A 19,772-nucleotide genomic window follows, 5' to 3' on the forward strand; every position below is an offset into this window, starting at 1 on the left:
TAAGTGTTCCCGCTGGCTCCTGCCAGCTCCCCAGATTCCCCTCTGAGTATGTGGACTAAGCCATTAAAAATGCTATCCGTCCAGTTGAAGCTAATAGCTTAGTCCACATACTCAGAGGGGTGTCTGGGTGGCTGGTGGCTTGCTTTTTGTGCTTGCACACACACACACACAACTATATGTACCTGTATATTTAACTTTTTATAATTGGAAGTGTTCAAACATACACAAAACAGAGAAATAGTATAATGAACTCCTAGCTTCGGCAGTTATTAATTTTCATGTTTCGTTATCTCTCCACAACACGCATACCTTTTTGTTCTTGTTTTGCTGGGGTATTTTAAAGCCAGACTTCATATGATGTCACTTCACCTGTGTGAGCCAAGGCTGCTGGGTCCTGGTGTTTGGCAAATACCCCAGGGAAGCCCGGCGTGAGGCCAGCTTACCACGCTCTACTTTCTCTTCCTCACTAGTTTTGGTCTTTGAAGGTTTCTTTTACTTTGTCGTCACATCAGTTTTCTAGCATTTGGGGGCTTATGTAATGGGGGGATTTTCAAAACGATTCCGTCGGCTGTAATTGCTGGAGACATTATTATTTGTTTAAATAGCCCCCTGTGACTGCCACTTAATGTTTTCAAGTTTTTCACTATTATGAAAAAACAGTGACTACACCTATCTAAATATCTTGTGCACTTATATATTCACTTAAGATAAATTTCTTTTAGGTGGAACTGTAGGATCAGAATATGCCCATTTTGAGTGTTTTTTGATTGCTGTTATCAAACTGCTTAAGCCGTTTTACGCTTTCACTAGCAGTTTTTAAGAGTTTCTGTAACTCACCCACACCAGCTGTGCCAGCACCATCGACACAGAGAGGTTATCGATCCTATTCCCAGACGTAGCCAATCTAATATTTTAAAATGGTATATTTCACTTTAATTTTTTTTTTTAAATTTTTAAATTTTTATTATTCTTTTTTTTTTAGGCGAGGCAACCCTTGGTTGACTTCACAGATTGCAAGGACCTTGTCAACTTACAATCCCTTATTTTTTATTTTTTATGTCCACAGCACCTGGTCTTCCTAGGTGGTCTCTCATCCAAGTACTAGCCAGGCCCGACCCTGCTTAGCTTCCGAGATCAGACGGGATCAGGCTTGTTCAGGATGGCATGGCCATAGACTCATTTCTTTTTTAAATTCCTAATAGAGTTGATGCTTTCATTGGCTGTGTCTAAATTGTGCCCTACATGTCCATTTTCCCATTTTTTAGGATCATTTAATCTCATGAATTTTAATCTTTGACTCTCATACCATGGGAATGACATGGCCTCCAACAGTCCAGAGAAATTATTTGGTCTTATCTTTTGGGGATATATAAAAATAATTTACAGATGAAATAAGGTGTTTGGGAGGAAGTGAGTGGGCTGTAGACAAAAGGTGGTTGAATGTGTTTCTCATCATTAAAGCTGGTTGTTGGGTACATGGTGGTTCATTATACTGCTTTTTTAAAAATATTTGTTTGAAGTTTTACATAACAAAGAGTTTCTTTTTTAAGCTGGCTAAGAGCTCCAGTTGACATTTTTAGTTTTTATTTTTAGGTCCATTTATGGTTTGTATTATTAAGAAACAATAAAACATGTTTTTCTAAACCCAGTGTCATTAAATTTTAACTTCAATTAATGGCTTTTTAAGTTTGTACAGACTTAAATACTGTTTCATGCTTACTGACTTAAATGGTCTTGTTATTTTCTACTAATTATTTTTTAAATTTATTTTTAAAGAATCCCATAGGAAGGATAAATCTGGCCAATTGTACCAGTCATCAGATAGAACCAGCCAACAGAGAATTTTGTGCTAGACGAAACACTTTCGAATTAATTACCGTTCGACCACAAAGAGAAGATGACCGAGAGACTCTTGTCAGCCAATGCAGGGACACGCTCTGTGTCACCAAGTATGTGTTGGGCTGTAAATATTTCTATCAACAAAGTAATTGTTCTTTCCTCACCACTGTAAGAAATATTAGAGATAGTTTCATCTTTGAAGCAGGTACAGTCTTAACGAGAAAACAAAACATATCATTAAGAGAATAACCTAATATAGTTAAGAAAAACATAACATTCAAGTTATATGTTAGCTAATATGATTTTCAGTTTATCGCTGTGTAGCCGTTTTCAAGGCAGTTAGCTAATCTACTTTGGGTTAAGCTTGAAGATTTCATGTATAATCGTGAAGTCAAGTATTTAAAGAGACTTTAGACAACCCTTTTCATTCCAAGATACCCTTGATTAATCAGGTGACAACAATCTCCGTTTACTCTGCAAATTTCTGGTTGGAGAGTAACATCATAAACTATTGGGGGTGTCACTTTTTTGTTAACTCTAAGCATAAGTATAAGATGCAAAGCTTGTTGCTAAGAGTCTAAGATTATTTTGCTTGGATGCCCAAGAGAAACTTGAAAACTGACTTCAGTGTGCAAAGTTACAGTTAAGGACAAAGTAAGAATTTGACGTAGTCTGTGTGAATGAGGCTGTTGCTGAGCACAGTAGACAGGGAAATGGGTAGACTGGCTTCGTAGCTTCTGAGGTGGAAATGTCAGAATGCTCCAGCCAAGAGACGCTACATTAAAACAGAACAAAGTCGCCTAGCTACTGCCAACCTGTTTTAAAATAGCTAGGTAGGGGACCTGTTCTCTGGAAATTCTTGATGTCTGGTTTATTTCCAGATTAATTCAGTTGAACTCATCCCTCCTTTCCTTTAGAGACCTTGTATGCAGCACTGACATCAGATAGAAGAGGACAGAAGAGGCAAAATGGATTTGCCTTTCGTCGGCTAGCTCCCTTGTCCATGCTCACAGTCAGTGGGGAAACCAACCAAAACGCAGCATGTGGTGGTTCCTGGCCACAGTGGCCCATTTTAGCCCTTTTAACCGTTACTGCATGTTCATAGAAGCCGATCTTTTATGCACACACCCTCCCAGACCTTTTTGACATTCTCCTACAGTAGAAATAGCTAGATCACATGTTGCTCTAATTACTCTGTACTTCATTTGTGTGCAGTTTTTCTCTACATCATAATATGAGTGGACGCTTCTTTATCCAAGCGTTCGAAGGTGGCGCATTCTCAATTTAGTCTTGGCTGAGTCTTTACTGGCTTCTTGAAACTTTCGATCACGTATTTTGCAGAATATAAATGTTTTGCAGTTCTACATTTCCCTTTGTCTTATCTGTTTCTCCACAGGGCCTTTTTGACCTATACCTTTTATCTAAATTTACTGTATCTCATTTTTGTTTCTACTCACCAACCTTGTTCTCTTTCCCTCCTTCAAGATGAAAGATTTCTCTTCTGATTAATATTGCCCACTTCCAACTACAGACTGCACAGTAGAACTGGAAATGCCCATCCCATGGAAGGGCACTGTCACACATGCAGCTTTGTAGCTGACAGACCTGGGTTTAAATCCTCACTCACTGACTTACAAAATGTAATCATGGCAAGTTACTTAACTTTGCTGACCCTCTGAATGTTCCTGTGTTAAAAGGGTACAATAAACTCCACAGGGTGACAATAGAGATGAATAAGTAGACGCACTTAGCACAGTGCCAAGCACCTGGAATGAGCCCCGCAGATGGTCACCATTATTATTACATGTGTCTTGTTCTTCTCCATTGACTAATAGGTGATCAACTCACTGCTTATCCATACTTATCACATTTCTCATACTAGTGCGGAGAAATTATAAAGATGCCCAAAGAGTAGAACATGAAAACCTCTAACAACCGGAACAGCGGGCTGGCCTGTGAGTCAGGGCAACCCTGTCTCCACCATCCTTACCTGCCCCGTCAACTACTTATTCCACTTGTGGCTAAATGTGGATGCAAGGAAGAGATTCTTAAAATGGGCAGAGAGGTTGGGATAGACAAGCCTTAGGATTTTTAGATCACTTATCGTAAATACCATGTTCTACTAATACAGTAGCACAAAAATAATGAGAGACAGTACAAAATAATATTACCTATAAAGCCATGAGCCTGTGATTCCAGCTCTTGGGGAACCCGAGTCTGGGGGATTTGGGGAGCTCCCACATTCAGGTCTGTGGGGCGCTAGCTCTTGCTAGGAAGTGGCCCACACAGTGGGTGGCACACACCACCAGATTGCCCAGGCCAGGCCACCTGCGCAAAGACGGTTGCATCTTTGGTGTGGAAACTCAGTATTTACCAGGTGTCATGGGTGTGAGCTATGATTCAGCGAACCAGTCCGTGAGGAAATTCTGCTGTCATTGAAGAAGATGGGTTTGGTTAGCCTGCGTTCAAAGAGGGTAAAGAGGAGCTCCTTTTACTGGTTCGTTTAGGCGTTTTTTTTTCCTAGCAAGCGTACGGGGAGGTATGGAGTGGGTGAAAGGGTCCTGACGTGTGTTTGTTCGATCCTGTAGGAACTGGCTGTCAGCAGACACTAAGGAAGAGCGGGATCTCTGGATGCAGAAACTCAATCAAGTCCTTGTTGATATTCGCCTCTGGCAACCTGATGCTTGCTACAAGACCATTGGAAAGCCTTAAACTGTGGGATGTTTCCATACCATTTAGGCGTTTTCTGAGCTTTTTCATAAATGTGTCTTAAGAGCATCAGATATGCCAATTACATTTTATGCTTTAAATACGAAAGGGTATGTGCCAATATTCACTACATATTATGCAGTATTTATATCTTTTGTATGTAAAACTTCAATCGATTTCTCTTCTGTCATTCATAAATGATAGGAAAAAAATTCAGCATAGTAGATTTTGCTAATCTTAATTTAAAAAGCTTCATTTACCGAGAAATCTAATTATTCAGTTATTCATGATAATTTTTTTCCTTTAAGTAAGAAATTTTAAGTTGTCTTCTTGGAGCTCTGAGTCTCAAATTAGAAAGGTTTTCCAGGGGTTGGAGACAGCAACCTCTGACTTGCTCATTCTTTCTCTGGCCTCCATGCTCCTCCCTAAAGGTTGTGGTCCTTTATAGATCATGATCTGTCTTGTTACTAGAGAACTGAAAAAATTTCTATGGGACTTTGCAGGAACATTCTTAGTAATGGAGGTAAGAAGCACATGCACATTAGTTTAAAGCTTGAGGCTGCCTGCGAACAACAGATGTGGACTTAGGGGTTATGGTGTGAGATTTGGGGGTTAAATGTCTTATTTAGAAGACAGCAATCACAGGGTTTACCTTTCCTCAGTTACTATAATGCTGTGTGGTGCACATTTTCATAAAATATAGGCTTTTTAAAGTATTCTTGCTGTACAGCTTACAGATGCCTCAAATACACTCGGCATATTAGTTCTTCCTGTTCCTGTAACAAGAACAAATGTAAATTGGAGAATCTTTACATAGAAAAGTAAACTTTACAAGCTGCTATGGACTAATACTTTGCTTGCCAAAGTTATTGCCTTTTTTACTTTTCGTGTCCACATATGACAGTCTAGAAATCCGTTATGAAATCATTTGAAAAATTATTAAGCAGTGTATTACCTTTAAAAACCTAATATTTTTTGTTATAAAATATTGTAAAGCATGACCTCAACTTTTAAACACACTTTGATTTTCTTCTCTGATCGTTAAAGTTATTGATCTCATTTATAAACACTAAATTCTGTCACCTGTTATTTTTTATTCATTTAAATGTGTTTTTTCTTATGTGTATTATAAAAATGTTTTATGATCTATTACCTAAATAAATACTTGCAAGTGGCTTAAGGAATCAGTTATTTAAGGAATACTATGTTAATGTATGGTGTGGCTGTTCTGTGGGACTTTGTGAGGGTATTTTGCTGACAGGGCATCATCCATCTCATCTGTATCCCAGGGCTAGACTTACTGTATGTTCTTAGGGTCGAATGAGTCGGTGGGACAGGGATCCATTTCCGAGGCATTTCAACAGAGTGCCATTTCCGTACGGTACTTGGATGTGCATTTGAAGAGGTGGAGGATGATGCCCAAGTGCTTAGCAGAGGCCGAATAGTGAGGTGACATCACCGGCCAACACAGGACGAGGTTTGGTGCGGCTGATGAGAGAGTCCCTTTTATATACTTATAGACTCGTGTTTATTTTTAAATAGGCATTACATACCATGGCACAGAATTTAAAAGACACAAAGACGTTAACACGAAAAGTATGTCTTCTCCCATTGCGACGACCACTTCTACCAGTTTTCGTGTCCTAGAGAGATTCTGTTCTTATTACTTCGACATATTTGTATTCTTTTGTTCATAAAAAATATTCCACACATACTGTGTGCTGGAAGTAAAGGAAAAAAGCATCCCGGTATCCCTTAGAGATCATTCTATCTGAACATATATAGAAGACATTTAAGGTAACTGTGGGACATCAAGATCGGAAATACTGCTCAGAAGATGTCAGCGTCGTCCGCCTAGTGGGGATTGTTGAGACCAGGATCGCGAATAAGGCCGTCCAGGGACTGTGATGTGGAAAGAGAAGCAAGGGCAAAAGGACGTGATCTTTAGCGAAGAAGGAGTGGCTACCGATCGCCCTCCATGAAAGAAAAACGAGAGTGATGTCCGGTGAGACCGAAGAAGAATCCTAAGATTCCGACCACAAAGCCGGAAGTCGTGAACTGAAGTCTGGAGCACTCGATTTAATAAAATGGTTCAGATGAAAAATCAGGTTACAGCAAAATTCGTAAAGGAGGAAATGACAAGTCGGATTGCATTAAAAAATTCCTGCCTGATAAATGTCTATAAGCAAAGTTAAAATGGAAGCAAAAGACTAGGAGAAAATATTCACGACAAATTGAATAATCCATTAATATGCAAAGTATATAAAGAGCTCCTATGCCTGGCGATCGTTGTTTGAGCGTTTACTTTGTGCCAGGCGATATTCTTGCAGTTTTGCATGGATTATCTTACATCTTCTCATGACCTTATGAACTAGGCATTGAATGAGGTGACTAAAATGTAGGTAACTTTTCTGAGGGCACAGGCTTAGCAAGTAGCAGACTAGGAGCCCGACCCAGAATCCACATACTTCACCATTACACTCAGGTGTTTCTCAAGAAAATTTTAACCTAAAAAAGGGGCAAATAATATTAGCAGGAAACACGCACACACGAATCAAAAAAACATGCAAAAATAATACTAATGAACAGAAGAATACACATTTAAATGTCGGTGAGTTACTGGCCCTCGGATTGGTGAAACCATTAGTGTTGCTGAGAAACAAACTCATACTCTTGGTGAGAATAGAAACTGATACAGCCTTTCTTAGATGACGATTTGGCGACATCCAGTAATCTCTATGCTAACGCAGGAGCAGACTGTCAAATCAACTCATGCATCAGAGATCTTATCCATGTAAAGCTTTACCCGTAATTTCAAGGACACTGGCAATCAAGGTCCTGGCAAAGCAGGGAGAACTGCAACATCCTACGTGTCTTCCAGAGCTCTCATTTTCACACTGGACATGCTCTCTGGCCCAAAGTAATAAATAGATAAGCTCTCACGTGAGGTGGGTAGGACACTTCACAGCAGGGAGCCTTTAGGTGAGCAAGCTTCGCCATTTTTCACCCTATCTAGTGTGTTGCTTGAGGCCCCAGGACATAAAACAGAAGGATGGATGAACTCTCGCACCGTGTGGCATTGCTGTAGGAGTCTAGCCTCACAAATCCATAAATTCTAAGTTTATTTACCATAACCAGTCCTTAACCAGCCATAACCTACTAAGAGCATTCCATAGATAAGAGATCTCCTAGCAAATACCATTAGTCTATTTACCAGCAGGTTCAGTTGTCAGCACATTTACAAAGAATTTAGACATGTCACTCGCCTTCTTTCTTTCCCCAGAAACAAAGGCCAATTGCTTTAGCTCCTCCCACTCTCCTCAGATGATCTTGCAGGCGAGCAAAGATGTACATAAAAGGATAATCATTATAATACTTGTTTTTAAAGGGAAAAAATAGAAATAACCTAAAAGTCCATCAACAGGGAAGTGCATTAGAAATAACCTGCAAGCTGGTTAATAGGAAATTATGGTGCACTCTACAAAACACCAGGCAATGTTCAAGAAGAGAAAAGAACTACACACATATATATGTACGTACATTACATATACGTGTGTGTATATATTTGCCAAAACAGCTTATGAGAAGAAGGAATAGGCAGCGCAGCACGAAACTACGTATGTAACACATCTGCGTGTAAATACAGCCGTCCTCCCTTATCCGAGGTTTCGCTTTCCACTGTTTCAGTTACTAAGGTCCGAAAATGTCAAATGGGAAATTCCAGAAATAAACAATTCACAAGTTTTTCGCTTGCATGCCTCCGGAGTCTCGTGATGAAATCTCGTGCCATCCCGCTCACCCCGCCCCGGAAGTGACTCACCCCTTTTCCAGGCTCCACACCTGTTGGCCACGTAGTCGCCAACTTGGTTGTCAGGTCGACTGTCGGTATCGCAGTGCTTGTGTTCAAACAACCCTTATTTTACTTAATAATGGCCCCAAAGCGCAAGAGTAACGATGCTGGCAATTCGGATACGCCAAAGAGGAGCTGTAACGTGCTTCCTTTAAGTGAAAAGGTGAGATTTCTCAGCTTAATAAGGAAAGAAAAAAAAGTTGTAAGCTGAGGTTGCTAAAATCTCTGGTGAGAATGAATCTTCTATCAGTGAAATTATGAAGAAGGAAAAAGAAGTTCACGCTAGTTTTGCTGTTGCACCTCAAACTGCAAAAGTCACGGCCACAGTGCGTGGTAAGTGCTTAGTTAAGACGGACAAGGCGTTAAATTTGAGGATGGAGGACGGGAGCAGAGAACTCGTTCTCATCTACGATATGTTAAGCCAGAAAGCTTTGAGCCCCTCCGAAGACTTCGGTAATCATTTCCCTGAATCAAGAGATACCAAGCCATTTACTGTAAGTAAGGGACAGTCACACAGATTCAGGAACAGGTTTGGACTGAGAAATAAAAAAATTACTGCGGAGTCTGCATCCGCCGATGAAGAAGCTGATTAAGGAGCTAGGATATCCTCCGAAGCAAGTCTTCATTTGTGATGAAACCGGGCTCTTCTGGAAGATGGCGCCTAACAGAACGTACATTTATAACAGTGCAAAGGAGGCCCCAGGACATAAAACACAGAAGATGGATGAACTCTGGTACCGTGTGGCATTGCTGCAGGGCCTATGATGAAGCCAGGTGTAGTGGATGGAGCGAAACATCCACGCACAAAAATTATCTGCCCGTGTTCTGGCAACATAATCAGAAAGCATGGGTGACGGCCACCTTGTTTAAGGAATGATCCCACCAACGCATCACAAGAAGGGTGAGTACAGTACAATAAGATACTTCGAGAGAGAGAGATCACATTCACGTAACTTATTGCAATATATTGTTAAAATTGTTCTGTTTTATTATTAGTTATTGTTGTTAATCTCTTACTGTGCCTAATTTATAAATTAAACTTTATCAGAGGTATGTGTGTCTATGAAAGAACATAGTATACATAGAGTTTTGTACTACCCGTGGTTTCAGGCATCCACGGGGGGCCTTAGAATGTATCCCCTGTGACTGAGGGGGGCTACCAAAAATAGCATATAAAAGTGTGGATGGAACAATTCTAAATTTCACATGAGAAAGGGCAGTGGAAAGAGGTTGGGACCAGTGTGGGTGGAGGAATGCTTTGACTTTTGACTATTTCTAGACTATTCGATATGTTTACAATAAGGATATTTTCATATTGCTTATGTACATGAACTTGTGAACACTTTAAAAGTTAAAATCAGAATGAAACACTGCATGAGGGGAAGACCGAGTCCAGGATTTCGTATCGAGAGGGGAAAGGTGAGATGGGACAATAGTTCGGGGGGGAAATATTGAGGAAGGAGATTTTCGCATGAGGAAGTGATTACATTAACTACACCGATGGGGAAGAGCCGAAGGTGAGGGAGGACCTGAGGATAGTGGTCCAAAGGAATGTTAGAGATGGAGAAGGAGCAGGATTAAGGGAGATGGCACCCAGGTGGCAGGCGGAGTCCAGACTCCATCCCAGCGGGTGGCAGTTGTTGTGGGAACTTCGTAAGCATCGAAGACTGTGCAAGCACGTGGGACTGGGCAGCAGCGGAGTCTGGCGGGTCCTGTCCCTTGTCCAAGAAGTCGGCTGGCTGGTGGGAACCGGCGGAGACCGGGCCACTGTAAATGTTTGAAATAATCGCACAACTGTTTCATATGTGAAGCCGGAGCACAGCCAACCATAGCGGACAAGGAAACGCTGCTCGGGCTTCTAGCGCGGTGGTCTCTAAACCAAAACAGAGTCGAAACCCTAAAAAGCGTCTGCACCCTGAGAGACTGTATACCCACTCCCATTGTCAGGGCCCTGCCTCTGCTACTAATTCCATCACTTTCGTTGAAAGCAAAGCCATGAAAGCCACTTGACTCGCAAAAGGCTTTGTTATTCTGCCTTGAGAGTCCAGGAAGACCTCTATTTGAATTGTTCCTTTTTCTTTTAGTATCGGGAGGTTTTTATGCCCCAGGAAAATGGCTGTAGAGAGGACAGCACAGAGTACGCGTTTGCCGTGGGAGAGGCGAGCGCGAGACAGGAGAACACCTCAGGGGCAGGCTCGCCTCGCCGAGGAGGAGGAGGGTGGAATGGCTTCCGGAAGCTCCCCTGGGCGTGCGCCCCTTGGGAGGTCATCGGGTGCCCGCAGGCTGGCCCAGGCAGGTGCTGATCTAGGGCATGGGCCACGCAGGCCCCCGAGATGTTTTCCGAAGGCGGGGTCAGAAGTGTCCAGGGTGGCAGCTGTGCCACGCCCTGAGCGTTCGTCCTGGGGTCATTGCCTTGACACCCTTGAGAACGAGAGCCCTGGGGACCACAGTCGAGCAAACATGGACTGGCGGTTACGTCCGTCCTTCTGGCGCGTGGTGTTCGCGTCCTCACAGACCCTTTCCTTCCTCACGGAACTCACGTTTTTTCACGTCTTTAATTATTTGTCTACATTTGTTTATTGGCCAAATTTATATTGACTGTATTTCCTACAATACCTTCACAGGTCCGCCTTGGACGATCTGCTGTGTGTAAACACTTACTGAATTACTTTATTCGTTATACTAATTTTTCAGTTGATTCTCTTTGGTTTTCAGAGAAACGACTTCAAGTAATGATAGTTATGTCTCCGGCTTTTCAATATTTATCCCACACTTTCTATTTTTGTTCTTCAGGGACTATGTAAGATAATAAGGTCATAACGGGCAATCTGGGTTTTAATGAGAATGCTTTGGTGTTTTCCTGTTAAATATAATGTTAACTATTCATTTGAAATAGATATTTATTTATTTTTATTAGGTAAAGAATGTTTCCTGATATCCCTCTTTTTCTATGACCAGCTCCCCAATTTATAACCCTGGTATAAAAATCTAAGATTCCCTCCAAAAGGAAAATCAGGAACCATGTTGATTCATAAATATTAGTGCCAGCTTTCGTCTACATTCTGGTAAAGTTTAGGTAGCATGGAACTGATCTACTTCTCGAAGATTTTAAAGAGTTACCCCCCTCTTTAAAAGGCTTGCCTAGGTTGGTACATTTTTTGGAGATAGTTTGTATATTATTTATCTATTGCTAGATAATCATTACCCCAAAACTTAGTGGCCTAAAATGGCAACATTTACTCTCTCATAGTGACTGCCATGAGAGTGTTTCATTGGGTGCTCTGGCTTAGGGTCTCGCAAGGCAGCAGTCAGGGCATCAGCCCCGGGAACGGATGGGGAGGGTCCGCTTCCAGCTCGCTCACCTGGCTGTGGGAGGATTCGATCCCTTGTACCCTGTGGGGCTGAGGGCCTGGGTTTCTTGCTGGCTCTTGGTTGGAGGCTGCCCCCAACGTCTTACCATACAGGCCTCTCCACAGGGCAGTGGCTACCGCGAGCTTCGAGAGCGAGCAAGCGGGAAGAGCCGGAGACAGAGAGGGTGTGAGCAAGACCGAAGTCTGGTGACCTAATCTTGGAAGCGACATCCTGTCACTTTCGCTGTATTTTGCATAGAGGAGAAAATCGCTGGGTCAAGCACACAGCAGGAGGGAGTTCAGAGCCATTTCAAAAGCTGCTTACCAGTTCGATTATGACTCGTCCATTCTTTTGGCCAATATAATTTTTCTACTTCTTGAAGAGATCTGGTAATTACTCTGTCTCTAGACTCATTCATATTTTTAAGCTTTTAAATATAAAACTGCACATTCTATTATCAGATAACCTTTAAAACTGTATTTTTGCTTCTAACTCTTTCTCCTGTGTGTTTTGGGTTCTCTCTGCCTTGTCCTTGATTAGCTTTGCCATAAATTTACCAGTTCCGTCAGGCTTTTCAAAGAACCTGTGCACTGAAAAATTCTTCTGTTTCTCAGTTTTCAACCCATTGATTTTATCCTTTTATGTTTATTAAATTCATTCTCATTTCTTCCTTGGGTTTATTTTCTTATTCTTTTTTTTAACTATTTAAATACACAGTTCATAATTTAATTATTTTTAACAACAAAAGCATTTAAGAATTTGTGGACAAGTTTACCCACTCCTATGCAATGTTTTAATTAAAAAAAAAAAGTCTATAATTATAATTTTGATATGTTTTGCCCTAGGATCATTTAGGGAGGTGTCCTATCAACTCCCAACACCATAATAGATCATGCCTTTCCTGGAATTTAAAAATAGTTTTTCTTATGGAATTTTGTCTAAAGCTTCCCAGATGGCAAAACGATTCTTTTGCTTACTTCTTGAGGAATGATATGTTTCAGAAGCGTCATTTCCACCAGCAGAAGCCAAGTTGCACTGTGGCAAATTATGTGGCTTTTTCATGTAATCACTCATGCTGCAGATGACCATAGTAGGTAGATGATTGAGATGTTTGTATTTATTATTATTATTATTATTTAGTTTTTGGACCTGATAGTTTATTCTGAACTTCTAGAGTCCTCCATTTAAACAGGCTGAGAAACTGCACTTGAGGGGCATTCGAATGACATTTCTATTGCTTTCTTCTAGAAAGAATTATATTAGAGAGAGAGAGAGATGAATGGTAAAGGGGCCAGAGAAACGCCTTAGTTTAAGAGAGAAAAGATGACTTCTTTTTTTTTTTCATTCAATTTGTTAGAAGTGGTTGAACTGGTAGAGCTCAAAGTTAAAATCTATGTTTGTTTTTAACGTTCAGAAGTTTGAGTACAATGTATCTCGGCATAAAGTTTTTTAAGTTTATTCTGAAAAATCTGCAGGTTTATGTTCCTTGGCCATGTGGAGAAATGTTTAGCCATTATTTTCTCAACGATGCTTTCAGGCCCTGCGTCCTCTCTCCCTCCCGGCCTCCGATGACATGAATATTAGATCATTTCTTATATCCCACAGCTTCCCAAGGCTCTGCTATTTTTTCTCCCTGGTCTGTTTCCTCTCAGGTGTTCAAATTGAGTAATTTCTTTTGTTTCGCTTCCTACTTAACTAATTCTTTCTTCTGTCTTCTCCATTCTTGCCGTTGAACCATCCGTAGAGTTTCAAATCGAATACTGAATTTTTTGGTTCTAAACTTTTCATTCGATTCTTCTCTATATCTTCTGTTTCTTTGCTGAAATTTTCTATTTTTCATTTGTTTCAAACATGTGTAGCTGCTCATTGAAACATTTTTATTATAGGTGCTTGAAAATTCTCATCAGATAACTCCAACATCTGTGTGGTTTCAGCATTGGCATCTGTTGATTGTCTTTCCTCAAGTTGAAAATTTCCTAGTTCTCGATATAAGTGATTTTTAAAACTGCATTATGTGCATTCAGGGTATTAAGTTATGAGACTTCGGATCACCTTTCAATCTCTTGTTTTAGCAGGCCCCCTCTGACTCCATGCTGGTGGGGAAATGGGGTGCTGCCTCGTTTCTGCCAGGTGGCGAGTGAAAATCCAGTTCTCCCCTCTGTCTTTATCGGCATCAGGGGCACTGAGGGGTCCTCATTAGTGCTGGGTGGGGTAGGCGTCTCGGAAACCGGCAGGCCAGATGGCTGGCCTGAAAGGAGGGTAAAAATCTCAGACCTTTTGCCGCCTGAGTTTGTCTTATCTGCCTTATGTTTCCAACCCCAATCTGGGGTAAATACGAAGAAGCAACGGGGAAAAGAAATAGCCCAGGTTGTAAGAAACAATATTCAGTGAGGACCGGTTGAAGGACATGCATTTCTAAATGTTACCCTTGGAACACGTAATTTTGGCTCTGGGACTTGGCTTAATTGTGTTTCCATTTTTTTGAACCATCTGCCTGTTTTGTTGGACACCCTAAGAACGAGCAAATTTACTGCTGCATACATCACCAGGATAGTTCCAAGGACACGAAGTATGGCATTATGCGGTGTCCTTCCGATGAGGGCCCGCAGGAGAAATTTGTCTCAGGTATTAGCAAGAGCTGCATTTCTGTTGAACAGCTGCGGAGTGTTTGTCTCAGGAACACTATAAATCTTATAAGTGATTGCACTGTCTCTGTCGTCTCAGCATGGTGGAAGCGTGGAGCTGAATCTGTGGTCCTGCTCTTGGAACTGATCAAGGCCGGGCCGTGTGCGTTCGAGAGTGCCGGATGTGCATCCCAGGTCCTGCTCTTGACTCCATTTCATCCTTTATGTATTTTTATATCTTTGCAATGTGTGTGTTTTCTTTTTTCTTCAATTTTTATTCCAATCAAATTTTAAGGGTCTGATATTTCTACAAAATTTATTATTATAAGGCCGGCGCTTTCCAGCCTCCCCGCTTCCGTTCCCTGATGGCGCCTGCATCTTGCCCTTTCTCCTCGCTTGGTTTAAGTCCTGGTTTTGGTGGAGCATCTGAGGATGATGCTGGACACACAATCGTGAGAGCTAATCTGTCTGACAATGTCATTAAGCCACCGTCACACTTAACTGGTAATTCGGCTAGTTACAGAATTCTTGGCCGGACTTCCCTTAGACGTTCAAAGACTTCGCTCCGTGGGTTTCCAAGGTATCTCATTTGAGTTGTAAAGTCCAAATCCCTTCTGATCTTGATCCTTTGATGTGACATGTGTTGGGTCTTCTTTCTGTTCCCAGCGCTCTGAAATCTCAGGAGATGATGTGCCATCGTGGGACCCTTCCACCGAGTGGAGCATTTCTAATGTGGGAACTCATGTCCTTTAAATGCAGGACGTTTTTCCCTGACGGTTTCTCTAATGATTTCCTCTCCTGCCTTTTCCGAGTCCCTCATCCTTTAAATGACTTTATTTAGGTTTTGGACTTTGTGGGTCAATCCCCTCTCATGGCTTCTCTTGACTCTGGTTTTCCTTCCCTTTGTCCCTAAATTCTGTTTCTTGGAGGATCTCAGTGTATTAGTTTGCTACCACTGCCATAACAAATCATCACATACCTGGAGGGTTAAAGCAGCACCATTCATCAGCTCACAGTTTCTATGAGTCACGAGTCTGGGTACACACAGCGTGGCTCAACTGTGTCTTTGCTCAGAGTCTCACGAGGCAAAAACCAAGGCGCTGGCTGGACGAGCTCTTGACTGAAGCCTTGGGGAAGACCCTGCCTCCTAGCTTGCTCGGTTGCCTATAGACTCCAGTTTCTCGTGGTTGTTTGGCCCAGGTCCCCTGCTTCCTCTCTGGCTGTTAGCCAGGGGCTGGTCCTTGCTCCTGGAGGCTGCCTGCCTTCCTTCCATGCTTCCCATGAGCACGTGGAGGCCTTTCTAGGTAGTGCCCTTGCCCGAGGCACCTACTTTGCACACCTCGAATTTCTCTTCCTCATTCTTTTGCATTCCTCTTCCATGATCAAGGGCTCCTGTGACTATGTTGGGCCACTTGACAAGCCAGAATCGTCTTTCTCTCTTTTAAGATCAGCTAATAGTAACCTTCACTCTATTTGTAGAGTCCCTTTATAGCAGTTTAGTGTTTGCATAGCTACGGGATGGGTGGGACTCTCCACCCAGGTCAAAATGGGGTGGCTTCTTACCCTCCTTCAGCTCCCTGCTGAACAGAACTGGCAATTTTTTCTTTATTCAGTTAAAAAAAACCCTTACTGCACAGCTGTGATGTGTGAGCCTCAGGCTAGGGCTGGTAGGTCCTGGTGACTATGACATGGTCTTTGCCCTGCAGAATCTTCCATGTTTGCCATGGGTAGTTAAAGACAAATGCCTGTGTTTTCGAATTGAAGTGAAATTTCCTTTCTCTCCAGAGTTGCATGTAGAACAAAGAATGAGAATGCCTTTCTAGAAAGAATAATCTGGATCCCTAGACACAGGTGGTCCAATTGGGGGTAAGGGGGGGAATTTAGCTTCGTTTACATTTCCAACCGTGGTTTCTTAACACAGAAAACTTAATGTGAGGAAGACGAAATCGTGGCCACCATGTCCTGAGCCTTCAAGCTATTAAATTGCGCAGCCGGAGCCTTTCGAAGTAAAAGCCGAAGGCTTTTCACAGCCTAACAGTCCGTTTGCAGAAGAAAGCTGATGACAGATTCCTGGCAGGTTGCTCCTGAGGCTTAGAACCAGTGTCTCTGTCCCTGAAGAAGGTGACAATATCACAGGTGCCACATTCTCGTAGCTTCGAGCTTCTTTATGACAAGGCAGGAAAGTGTCCGCAGCACCATATCTTTGTATTCCAAGATGCTGAGCAGCGTCTGAGCACCAGCAGCGAGTGGCTCGGGGCCGGGTGCTGGGTTTCTTCACACCTGGGTGTCCGGCTCCCACCCAGTGCCTGGCCGGAAAGAGAGTCGCTCTGCAGCCGGCACATCAGATTTGGATGGAAAAGGGAAAAGAAGAATTCAGATCATTTTCCTAAGTGTAAAGCATGATTTAAAGAATGTGATACAGAAACATTTTAGTTACAGTAACATTTTAGTTACAGTATAGCGTGATCGTAGGCTGGAGAGGTTGTAGGGCGTTGGTGGAATGTCCCTGCTGAATTTAGCTTCTGCTCGGTTTTGATTAGGTTTCCACTGAACTTTTCTAAGTCAGATGCAAAGATTACTATTCTCTCGTTTAACTAAAAACAAACAAACAAACAAAACTTCCAGACAGAAAAGCAAAGAGCCCAAAGTTGCACACTTTTACCCCAATAGAGCTGCAGTGCGTCCTGCTTCTTTCCGATGGATCTGGTGCTGAGGGGGAGGGGCCGGTTCTGAGATGCGGTTCTCAGAGTCATAGGAACCCTGTTATCAGCACTCGGGCAGTGCAAGCAGCAGCCTTTGTTACAGCAGCTTAAGGCTGTCGCACACTCTCCCTTGGGGACAAGGAAATTCACTCAATGAACCTGTTCTAGGGCCTCGTTGGCGGAGAAGGCACTACTCTCCCTCCTAAGAGATGAGGCGGCTGAGTCTCAAGGAGCTCAAGTGATTTGCTGAAGATCACACAGCTAGTACGTGACAGAGTCAAGATGTTCTGGTGGTTGTTCCATCAAGTTCTCTCCTACTTCCCATGGGAGACATCATGACTGATCAAGTATAATTTCGAAAAGGAAAAATCATGACTCTCACACAAATATCAAAGGAACATGTGTCAGAGGCTTTCCGTAACTCACGAATGACGAGGGGACCGGTAGGTAAGATACTAAAACCAGTTTAAAGAGCACTGGAAAAGTAAGATATTTAGACTCAATGTTTGAGTAATGTTTCTAGATGAGACACCAAACTCGTTAATGTCCAACAGGGCAGTAAACGATAACCTTCTGGGTTATCTGTTCTACTGAACATGAATTATTTACATCTCCACTGGACAAAAATCTACAAATGCAGCTCCGCTCCTAGAGACTTGGGAAGTAGCCCAGTCGATAGGAAGTTAAGCCCAGCACACTCTGTGAGAACACCCCAGAGTCTTTTTTGCCTATTTCTAAGTTTCAGATAGTTTCCGATGGCTTTCCAGATGAGATTTTTAGTTGAATTTGACAGATGCATAAGGAGAAAGTCCATGTTTCTTTCATTCATGAGGAAGAAGCCGGAGCCGACTATTGTGTTTCTCTTCATACCCTGCGGATCTCCCTTCCTTATGGCGTGTGTCATATGTGACCGTCGTTGACAAGAAATACACATGCCTTTGGGAAACCTGTCGCCAGCTTTTTTATGAAAAGATAAAGCTGTGAAAAGTCTTCACATCTGGTAAAAAAAAAAAAATAGTGACTTTTGAAATACTATTAATTTGGAATACTAGTGATTGTTACCTAAAAAGTCTCATGTTCTTGAAGTAACTCATTGAATTTCTTTTTTTAAATTTTGGTTAGACATTTATATAATTTATGAATTTCTAATTAATTGAAATTAGAAGGACAAAAAGTGGATATTTCCCTATATCAAAGAAATAGTACTTATCTGATTAGTTTTCTCTGCTCCGGTGGAAAGACAGACCAGAGTTATGTTAACTTATTTGAACCTTGTTTCATTATCTATAAATAATACTAAACTACATGCATTCTTCAGTGTCAAAGGATTATTCAGAGTTCTTCATCTCTGTGCCATAAGTAGTAAAATATTAGCCACAACATAACTGGACCATTTTTATTTTTAAATATCTTCCTATTTTCTAGGAAGATGCTCTTGGGAGATGCAAATTGTTTTGGCCAACTAGCCACACCCGATGAGAGTCCATCCATTCAACTCCCCGTAAAGTTAGAGGTTAACTTATAGGAAGGTGATGTACGTGTGTATGTGTGAGAGTGTGTATGTGTGAGAGTGTGTGTGTGTGTGTGTGTGTAACTCAATAGATGATAACCCCAAGTCTGCTGGTATCATAGCTCTAGGGAAAGTTGACCAGTTTTACATCTAACTTGACATTCTCATTTCTGCGTTCATTTCCCCGCTATTATCCCCCTATTGCTCGAATGCATTTCTTGCCAGCTCTTTTGTCTTTCTGTTGATTCCCCCATTAAATAGCTAAGTCAAACTTGGCCTTATGTTTTCTATTTGTAAGAGAAGTAGATTTTTATTAGTTTGAGAATTAAGCTTTTAACAAACTAGACAGAAACAAACGAACAACAACAACAACAAAAAACCAAAACAACCACCCAAACCTGATTCCAAAGTCTCCGACGAGCAATGTGCATTTTTATGGACAGTTCCCAGAAATAGGGTGGAGCGAATGCTCCTGTAAAACGGCCAAAATGTGCCCCAGTTTCCTGTCTCCCCAAAGCCCCAGACCCTTAGTTAGCTGCCTCGATTCTGTCCGTCTCTCTCCCAACTCACAGTCTCCCAGTCCCCACAGGTCCCCAGGCTCTGCTCTTCACTCCGGCCTCCCCTGTGACCGACACACGTTAAGGGGATTGCCAGTTCAGGACACTCCTGCATAATCTCCTCCCTGGGCGAGTGTGGGAGGAACCTGTGATCTGCTTCTAACAAACAGAAAATGGCAAAGGGGATGGGTCGTTACTGATATGATGTCGTTTTGTTATCTAAGGCTGTCCTAGCAGACTGGAGAGAAAGACAGTCCTACTGGCCTCAGAGAAGCAAGCTGCCCTCATGTGAACTGTCTGTGGAGAGGGCCACATGGCAGGACCCCGCGGAGTCCCTAGGAACTAGGGGTCCCAGTCATAAGGAACTGACTTCTACCAACACCCACGTGGTCTTGGGGGAGGACTCCAAGTTCCAGGAAGGAGCAGAACCGGACGCCCAGGGGACCCTAAGCCAGCTAAGCCGGCCTGGACCAGTGAGATAACGAAGGGGCATGTTTCAAGCCACGCAGTTTGAGTTAATTTGTTCCACCACGGCTACATCCTCTAGCCCTCCTGGCTTTTTTTCCCAGATAAAACGTCTTGCTTTCTTGGCTTCTTTCATTTCCTTCCCCAGACGTGATCCCTTCTCAG

At 42.3% G+C, this 19,772-nt stretch overlaps 1 protein-coding gene and 1 pseudogene across 1 annotated transcript in view; one reads left to right on the forward strand and one right to left on the reverse strand.

Moving 5' to 3' along the window:
- The window catches only part of ANLN (anillin actin binding protein), a 50,966-nt gene extending 45,234 nt beyond the window's left edge, over window positions 1-5,732 (forward strand). The window contains exons 22-23 of the mRNA XM_023532043.1: window positions 1,777-1,949; window positions 4,428-5,732. Of these exons, the coding sequence (XP_023387811.1) occupies window positions 1,777-1,949; window positions 4,428-4,551 (297 nt within the window). The 3' untranslated portion in view covers window positions 4,552-5,732. The remainder of the gene's footprint in view (window positions 1-1,776; window positions 1,950-4,427) is intronic.
- On the reverse strand, window positions 1,058-1,176 carry LOC111741263 (annotated as a pseudogene).
- Window positions 5,733-19,772: the final 14,040 nt, after the last annotated feature.

The sequence above is a fragment of the Pteropus vampyrus genome, unplaced genomic scaffold (assembly GCF_000151845.1).
Source record: "Pteropus vampyrus isolate Shadow unplaced genomic scaffold, Pvam_2.0 Scaffold75, whole genome shotgun sequence".
NCBI classification, from domain to species: Eukaryota; Metazoa; Chordata; class Mammalia; order Chiroptera; family Pteropodidae; genus Pteropus; species Pteropus vampyrus.